Here is a 9,951-nt window from a genome sequence, read left to right on the forward strand (position 1 = left end):
ATTTATATCCTTTAATATTATTATATAAATCGATGTATGATTTTTTAATATTGAAAAAAATATTTATTTTATTTAAAATTAATACTCAAAATTATTAAATAGTTTAAATTCATTAATAATATTTTTAAGCATTATATATTTACTTTATTTTATTTTTTAAACTAATTCTTAGTATAAATAACCTCGCATTATCTCTAATTTATTAATATTTTGATTTTTTTATTTTTTTAATCTATTAAACTTCAGTTATGTGGCCTTATCCACATGACCTTTTTTTATCGTACTAAAATTTTTTTTTATATCAAATTTAAATAAGCTTTATCCTTCTTTGTTCTTTATGATAGAAATTTTGATTTTTTCTCTGTTTGTTTCTTATTTTGCTATTGTATATTCAATACTTAATATTATTAACATTGTCATGTGCTTTTTATTAGTTTACTTGAATTTAATATCCACTTTTATCACATTCATTTTAATATAATACAAATAATAAATAAAAATTATTTCAATAGTAACTTTAACCTATTGCTCATATTCTTAAATATGATTTTTCTTATCATATTAAAAAAAAGTCTCATCTCAAATTCAAATATATCTTATTCTTCTATTTTATCCATTGGACCACATTTTCGAAAATCATCTTATACTTTCAAACTTAACCTAGCAATACTCAATTCAAATATTAATAGTAAAAACTCTAATTGTTGCAACAACATTTTCACTATTATTTTAAGAAATATTTATTTATCCGAATTGTCAACATTAATATATATATAACTATTTAATTATTTTTGCTACCATAACTGAATTATACACAAAACTTAATTAAAGATACCTATAGTAATATATATTGTTCACAAAATACAAAGCTTGTACTAAATAAAAAAATATTATTTCAACTTAAAATTAATGTGTAAGATACAAAAATAAAACTTAATTGATTTTTTCTTAAAAAAGGATATCTACCATAACTGAATTATACACAAAATTTTAATTAAAGATACCTATAGTAATGTATATTGCACCCAAATAAGATTAAGATACAAAGCTTGCACTAAATAAAGAATTATTATTTCAACTTAAAATTGATGTGTAAGATACAAAACAAAAATTTAATTGATTCTTTCTCAGAAAAGGATACCTATCATAACTGAATTATACATAAAATTTTAATTAAAGATACCTACAATAATGTATATTGTACCAAAATAAGGTCAGTTACAAAGCTTAATCAATTAATTAAAATTCGTCCCTACCATAATTATACAAAAAAATGTTAACTAAATTATACCACTAATAGAGATTTGTATCATAATTAAAAAATAATTCTTATTGAACTATTACTTCCATTAATTATGTTTCCATTTATAATTCAAATTTTTAATGTTGTCTTAAAATTACTAAGTGATTTTTTTTTAGCTTACCACTTGACTTAACCTCATGCTTCATTACTCTCTTTTTAATACTCCGTATAGTATAAATTCAGTAGAAAACACAAACTTAATACAAAATTAACCTAAAAGAAAAGCAGGAAAATTTCAAAATTACGTCAAAAGAGGGCCAGTGACTCACTATAGTGGATTATTATTTTATTCTTCAAATGCAACCAAAAAGCTCAATATGGCAACATCAAATCATTCACAATTAAGCATGTATAAAATTATCATAAACGTCTTTATTCACCTGAAGAATGAATCTGCCCTATGTACTGCAATAGCAAAATTTTATTTTGTGTCTTATACAACTTATACTAGTTGTATGAGACAACTTTTTGGTCTCATAATTTTGTGGGCGCAGATTTTTATAGACCCAGAAGTGTAAGATTAGGGTCCACAAATTTGTGAGACAAAAAAGAGTCTCATACAACTAGAGTCAGTTGTATGAGACACAAAATAAAACTTTTCATGCAATACGTGCAGAAATCAAGTAAACATCATCCTAATTTTATCTGAAAATTAAGAGCCATTTGGTTGGAAAACAAGTTATTCTACCGAAATTAATTATCCATTCTTCTTATGGGGATAAAAAATTATTACAATCCCGGAATAACTAATTCCGAAATTAATTATACCATAATTTTATTCCAACAAAATATAAAATAAATTCATTTTTAAATTTAATCCCGAAATTAATTATTTTCTTTTTCCTTCGTGTTCAATCTGAGAAGAGACAAGAAGACACCTAATAGACCAAATATAGACTATATCTACTGACAGTGATCTCCTAAAGGTGAGTGGGATCCAGTGCCCTACCATCCCTCTTTCTTGGCAAAATCTCATCAAAGCAAAATAATTTAACTATAAAAAGTACTAGTCACAATCACAAAATATGATGTTAATTAGTCAGAAATCAGAATTAAGTAAGAAGAGCTTATGTAAGAGAAATATGATATGTATTTTATTAATTTGGTGTCAAATTTAATAAAGTGTTTTTCCAATCAATTGTTGTCAGCCTACGTGTCCACTTTCGTACACATATCACTCAGGTAGCGAAATTAACATATAATTAGAGGGTTCAATTAAACTCAATCTTTTCGTTATGAACATAGTATTAAATTTATAAATATACTAAATTTTAAACTCATAATTTTAATTAACAGTAAAAAATTTAAGTGTTTGTACTTCACTTTGTGTTGGATATGAAAGTATAAACTAAAATGTCGATCTTAGAATATACTTAGTACAAAAAAGATTTCTCACTTGTTACTCAAAGGAATATACTTAGTTTTATCCACTTTATTCCGAGTTCCTAGAATATACCTAAGCAAATAGAATTTCCTTTTGAATTAGAGTTTTATATAAATAACCTAAAGTATAAAGAATTTTCCTTAGGGAACTAATGTTTGGTTTTGTCCCCTCTATTCGAAATTCCAAGCATATACTATCAAACATAATAGATTTTCTTTGTGTATCAAAATTGTAAGAAACAAATTAAAATGATGTTTACATGAATTCAATAAATATATAATATGTGCTTTTATATACACTATTATTACTAAATTATAGAGTAGCTAATTAATACTTAGTCTCATCTCAAATTCTCACTTATTTGAAGGGAATCCGTATAGGTTGTTCAAGACAATTAAAAGATACAGAAATAACTTGAACTAAATGAGAAAAGTATAAAAAAAAATCTTTTAATATAACTAGCCATTAAGGGGTCGTTTGGTATATGGATAAGAATAATAAACTCGGGATAAAGTTTGAGATTAATTTTATCCCATTTTTGGTTTGAGATATTAGTTATTTTCGAGATAATTTTTACATGTGATATTCCATATCCATAGAATATCCTGGAATATCCCACCATTGTACCAAACGACCTCGTTATTATGCTCTTTTGGAAGCATCCACTTGCTCGTTATTATCCTGGAACAGAAGTTCAGTACATGGAGGTCGTTCTCCTTATGTGATCTGCGAGGCGATGCTGCTGCAATTCCCAACCTAACTGGCATAAAAGAATAGAGAAGATACTTAGCTTTATTTTGTATCACCCTATGAACCCAGATACAAATAGGTTTACATGGAGGTTGGCTTAATATTGTAAGCAGTTTTAGGCTCTGTCTTGCACCGATCTGCTGTCTATAATTATTCTTTCAGGCATATAAAATCAGGGCATCTTAAGAATGTAAATACACTTGTAACATTTGGGTTTTCCCAGTTTCAGTGTTGTATTTTCTATGCATTTTCAGTTCAATTAAGAAATTGGTTTGTAGATAGATGTTCTTCAAGTTACTTATTACCTTGCTAAGTATGAAAAACCATGCAGGCTTGATTTTGGATAGACCTCCTCCTTGAATAAAATTGTCCAATTATCATATTATACCTATTTTCCATTTGTTTTTGTTTCTTGTTTTATTTAATTTTGTAGTTACTTTGTCCTTTGGGTAAATAATGTAGTTTTACATATGCGCTCAATTTCTTTTCCTTTCAAAATTCTATTTCATACCCTAAATAATATGACATGAACTCAAGACTAGCTCCTGCAGTGATTTTGCACCTTCTAACATGTGGATATATAAAAAATCATGTGGAGCTAGCTGTTGTAAGTCTAAAGAGAGTTTAAGTATTTATATAATTATATCACTTATAGAATAATCATGCAAGTAATTTTTTTTATTTTAAATATTAATTAATAACCTGATAAAAATAATAACTATTAACTAACTTGATATCACATATTAAAATCAAAATAGTATGGGCTAGTCAGTCTTCGAACTATAATTAAAAAATAGTCATTGTTTGCAAAGTCATTGAACTTGTAACAAATTATGCTGGAGTTTAACTTGTAAAGGTTCAAACTCCATCATATTATGCTGAAATTCATATACAGGATATATTGAAGTCAACACATTATGCTTGAATTCCATATGTAAAAAGTTTGCACTCCAACATATTATGCTAATTTTTTTTTTGGATTTTAACTTAGAATATTTTTGTTCAAATTTTATTAACGCATGAAAAATTGGCTAAATATCGATTAATTTTAAAACAGTGACTATTTTTCAGCTTGCAGTTGTAAATCAGGCTAATTTTGAATTTCTAAACTAATAACTTGTGTAATAAATCTCTATATTGACAAAATAGCCCTTTTGCTAATTTATTCATTTTTTGCTATTCTATCCATTTTTTTTCCTCCTAATAAATTAAAACTATATTGTCACTGGAACCAAAACAAGAAGCTTCTCTATCTCTTCAGTCAAGTTCTCATGTCTCCTCTCAAATAGCAAAAGAATATTCAGCAAATTTGTTCACTAAATTTACACTGCTTCAGGTTCAGTTCCAGTTGTAGTATCTTCAAGGTATGAAATTGTTGCATTTCGAGCTATTCGCTTAACCCCCCCCCCCCCCCCCCCCCCCCAACGAACCCATCCTAGCATCAAGATTTGATGAATCAGTATGAATTAGTATATAAATATGTGAAGATTTGATTTTTGAGGTAGTTTTGGCAGTTGACCATTTGCTATTTTAATTGATTAATTTGATGAATATGTATGTTTGTGTGTATTTATGTATGTATGAATATAAGTTTGATTTTAAGTTGTTTGCTCGTTGACCTATTTGCAATTTTTATTGATTCTGGTATTAAATTTGATGAACGAGTATGAATTAATACGTAAGGAAAACTTTTTAATGCGTAAAAATTTGATTTTTGAGGTGTTTGGCAGTTGGTCCATTTTGTTTGAATTAATTATGGCCTTAAAATTTGATGAACTATGAATAAATACGGAAAATTTATGTGTGAAGATTTGATGTTGAGGTAGTTTGGCAGTTGCCTATTTGTTGTTTAGTTTGATTCTTGGCAATAAAATCTGATGAACAATTAATATAGAAAGAAATACTTTTATGTGTAAAATTTTGATTTTGAAGTGTTTGGAAGTTGACCATTTTGCAGTTTGAATTAATCCTGTCAATAAATTTGATGAACAAGTATGATTCAAATATAAAGAAATCCTTTTTATGCATAAATATTTGATTTTGAGGTGTTTGGCAGTTGACCCATTGTGCAGTTTGAATTGATTCTGGCAATACATTTGATGAACAAGTATGAATTGATAGAGATAGAAATCATCTTTTTTAGAAGAATAGATAAAGAAATCATCTTTTATAGAAGAATAGATAAAGAAATCATTTTAATATGTAAAGATTTCATTTTGAGGTGTTTAGGAGTTGACCCTTTTGCGGTTTGAATTGATTCTTGTTTCTGACATTAAATTTGATGAAGAAGTATGCATTAATACATAATGAATTTAGCTTAATGTGAAAAGATTTGATTTTGAGGCGTTTGGTTGTTGACCCATTGCAGTTTGAATTGATTCTTGGGTCTGAAAATGGAGGAAGGTGGTCCGAGTCGTAGTGGCGAAGAACCCACATCATGGGATGAGCTTTACAATGTCAATCTGATGCCTTCAGAGATTTTTCTCAAGTTCAGAAAAGAAATTGAGGGCTATCGAGTTGGTGTTAACTTGGAGGTACTAATTTCTCACTGACCATCTATCTTTACGTGTTTAATCAATGAACTACATTTCAGTCTCAAACTAGTTGGGTCAATTATATGAATATAGTGCTTTGATGCTTTCGTTGTTATTAGTGTAATGGGACTATTGTATTACAAAGTTTCAAGACGTTTTTGATTACGTTCAATTAAATTCGGAAAGTTGTACTCGTTAGTATGAGTTATTACAAGTGGGAATCCTCTTTTTCTTGGATAGAGATGGAGCAACGTTCTTGGGGAGAGGTGATTAGGCCGATATGGCGCAGCTGGAGCTTAGTGAGGACATGGCTCTTGATAGGAGGGTGTGGAGGTCGGGGATTAGGGTAGAAGGCTAGTAGGTAGTCGAGCGTCTCCCTTTGTCTGCCTCTGTTCGTTAGCATTAGTGTTAGTTTGTTATCCATTTATTCTTAGACTGTTATTACCACCGTTTATTTGCTACTTTGGTTTCAGTCCTCTTTTTATCTTATTGTTATTTATACTTGTTGTCATTGCTTCTTTTTATCTTTTCTTTAGCCGGGGGTCTTCCGGAAACAACCTCTCTACCTTACAGAGTGAAGGTAAGGCTGCGTACATCTCACCCTCCCCAGTCCCCACTTGTAGGAATTCACTGGGTTTGTTGTTGAGACGGAGCAACGTACTATTGCAAACAGAGGTAGCAGAAAGCTAGTTATTGGTTAGATTTGTATATACCTTCTGGAGATTTAGTTGTGGATATACTGATGGCAGCGAGAGTACGACACTTATAACCGACTTACTTGATAATGCCTCCACCATTTCTGACCTCTACCAACGATTTTCAACCAGTGAAAGCTGGATCTTGTCCTGCAAAGCCCCATTTTCATGTTATTTTTTATCTTCATGTCCTTGATACTACCTCAACAATGGACTTGGAGCTTTAATATATCTTGTCCATCATCATCTATGTAAACATTCCCTGTTTGCTAATGTTAATGATCGAACAGATAATTTTCTTATAGTCTGTTGTACAGTGGGTGCTGAGTGATACGCGGTCTGCTTTATGCCAATAATGTCCTCAAGATAAAAGTTAATACACAATACTGAAGTCTAAATTGTAGAAGCACTATAAGATTTTACTCCATTAATGTTCTAGTTGTTGCTGAAATCACCCAGAAGAATATTGAGTGCAAGCATTATAACTTTGCTTCTATTTCTGTATTTCTGGTTTTAACTAGTTTTTCCTTTATAATTCCTCTTGGCTAGTTTTACAATTCCCCATACAATGAGTATCTGGCGAAGCTGGTTTTAAAGCCTTTAGCCCCTGATCGGAGATGGAAGTTCATATACGAGCCTTTACATCATGAAGTGCGCCTTCTTTCCAAGAAAATCCCAGTGACAAAATTTCTGAATCTTCAGGTTTGAACTTTTTTCGTTCCTTCCTCTACACTGTACTGTTTCCTACCTCAGCCCTTATCATCAGAAACGTTATAGGCTAACCATTTGAATCTATACAGGTTGGAGTAGGCCATAGCTTTCAGTTGCATGCAACTGGTTGGAAATGGAAGCTCACTACTTGTTTCGGCGGAGATGGTGTTTCCAGCATCCGGAATAAAACATCACTTGGATTATGTCCTGGTGTGGATTTCCGTTTTGGATGGAAAGCAGATTATGTTCTTCCAGAAGTTACTGGGCAAGTTTTCTCATCCTCATTTGCCGTTCACTTTGTAGGAAATCACTTGAAGGGGAGCCTTGGCGTAACTGGTAAAGTTGTTGTCATGTGACCAGGAGGTCACAAGTTCGAGCCATGGAAACAGCCTCTTGCAGAAATGCAGGGTAAGGCTGTGTGCAATAGACCCTTGCGGTCCGGCCCCTCCCCGGACCTCGCACGTAGCTGGAGCTTAGTGCACTGGACTGTCCTTTGTAGGAAATCACTAGGGTTCTTACCCCCTGACAATAAAGTGCTTTAAGAATTAAAACTGACTGAAACTTGACGGTGCGTGTGCCTAATATGAATTCTGGAATCCATTTGCAGGGCTTTAGGTACTGGTGAACCACTGTTCAATATGAATTCTGGACGACTACAAGCGTCGTTGGATAGAGTGGAGGCCATCTTTAGCCAATAAACACAATTAGTACTTGGTATAATTCCTACCTATGCCTACTAATCAAATTTGGATGTCGCTCAATCTCCCTTTTGTACCTTCAAATCAATCTTCTTTGATCGTAAATTTATCTGTGCACTATGATATGGGGATTGGACTGTGGAGCTGACCGATCTTACTTGAGCGTAAACTCTCCATTTGCCGAGGAAATCATGAATCACCTTGAGATCTCATTTATGGACATATAGAGACCTCAAGGGACTTCATCATTCATCAACTAAGTGGGAAGTTATTTTCTTTTTGGTTAACCTCTCATGTCAAGTCATCAAAATTTTCCATTTTAATTTTGTTTCTGTGAGTATTATGCAACTTTTATGTTCTTTCTTTGTAAGCAACACATTTCTGATGTCATTTCTTGCTTTGTACATTTTTGGGAGATGGGGGCTGGAAAGTTTAAGGGAGGAGAGCTAAACACAAATGTGTTCTGGATTTTGACATACTGTTGAATTTCTTGTTAAGAGTTGGCAAGGGGAAGAGTCTCCTTTTTACACTGAGAATCCTTTAATTGTTTGTTTCAACTTGTTTGATTATCTCATCATTTTTGTCATAAATTACATCATTATTACTAACCCTCTTTGTATGATCGGCAAGACCCTTGCCGATCATACAATTGGGTGCTTATAGCCTGTTTGGCCAAGCTTTTAGTAGGCGTTTGGACATAAAATTTTGATTTTAAAAAATAAGTAGGAGTTAAAGTTGAAAAATGGTATTTGAAATTTGAAATTATGTCCGGACATTTCACTTGAAAAAATGTTGCAGTTTTATGATTGAGAAAAAAGGTTTTTTGTGAAAAATTTATTTTCAATAAATTTCCAAAAACTTACAAATTTTTATGGACAAACTCCGAAAAAAGGGAAAAATAATCTATGGACAAACAGGTTCTTAGAAGGGGGAAAAATGCTTTTGAGTTGTCACACCTCCTTTTTCCTACACCCGAAAGGGTATAAGAGAGTTTTTTCCAATTTAAGTGACAATCGAAACAGGATTATTTCAATTAAAGATTCAGAGTCACCACTTGGGATAATTTTATGGTGTCCCAAGCCACCGGTTCAAATCCCTAATCGAGGAAAAGATTGACTCTGTATTACAGTCCGCGAAAATAGAAATCCGGGTAAGGAATTCTGTTAACCCGGGAGAAGGTGTTAGGCATTCTCGAGTTCCGTGATTCTAGCACGGTCGCTTAAACTATTAAAATTGGCCTAATTATCTGATTTGTTACACGTTTTAAACTTATTGCATTTTTTACTTTTATAACCGTTTTTTAATTATTTTAAACCGCTTTTAGGATTTATGGAATTATTTCTTTAACAAGTTACGATTGTCGTACACTTGCCGTTTTGGCACATACCGCGAATCACGCTACATGAAATGCACTCGCGATTCGCGACATGTTTATTTTATTATTGTTTGAAATTGTTATGATCGGGTCACATGAAATGCACCCCCGAATTTGGGAATTAGGTATCATAACTATGTCACGGGAATCGTACCCATAGCCACGATAATCTATTAACAATCGTGCCTAAAGCAAACTACGTTGTTTATGAATTAATTTTTTTTATATAATTAGAGTAAGGCATGACTACGGAAAGTGAAGGCGAACTAGAGAGTGTGCTATTTATTATTTACATCATTTACTAATAAAGGGATGTACTTTGACACTTTAAACCTTTGAGGATAACTTCATTGTTATTAAGCTAAGTCAATGTGAAATTAATTAACAAAGATGCTACTAAAACAAAAGTATGAGATAAATTGTTGGGATTAAATTAAAATCTTATTCTAACATATTTTTTTTTCATATCTTTCAAAATGGATGAATCATACGGACCCAAAT

At 31.4% G+C, this 9,951-nt stretch overlaps 1 protein-coding gene across 1 annotated transcript; it reads left to right on the forward strand.

The window, feature by feature from the left end:
• The first annotated feature begins 4,643 nt into the window (after positions 1 to 4,643).
• LOC107765100 (uncharacterized) lies at positions 4,644 to 8,619 on the forward strand. Its single transcript, XM_016583705.2, has 5 exons — positions 4,644 to 4,801; positions 5,806 to 5,971; positions 7,216 to 7,368; positions 7,467 to 7,642; positions 7,985 to 8,619. Exons 2-5 carry the CDS (start codon positions 5,831 to 5,833, stop codon positions 8,073 to 8,075), a joined length of 561 nt encoding a protein of 186 aa, XP_016439191.1. The 5' UTR covers positions 4,644 to 4,801; positions 5,806 to 5,830; the 3' UTR covers positions 8,076 to 8,619.
• Positions 8,620 to 9,951: the final 1,332 nt, after the last annotated feature.

Source organism: Nicotiana tabacum, chromosome 8 (genome assembly GCF_000715075.1).
Source record: "Nicotiana tabacum cultivar K326 chromosome 8, ASM71507v2, whole genome shotgun sequence".
NCBI lineage: Eukaryota > Viridiplantae > Streptophyta > Magnoliopsida > Solanales > Solanaceae > Nicotiana > Nicotiana tabacum.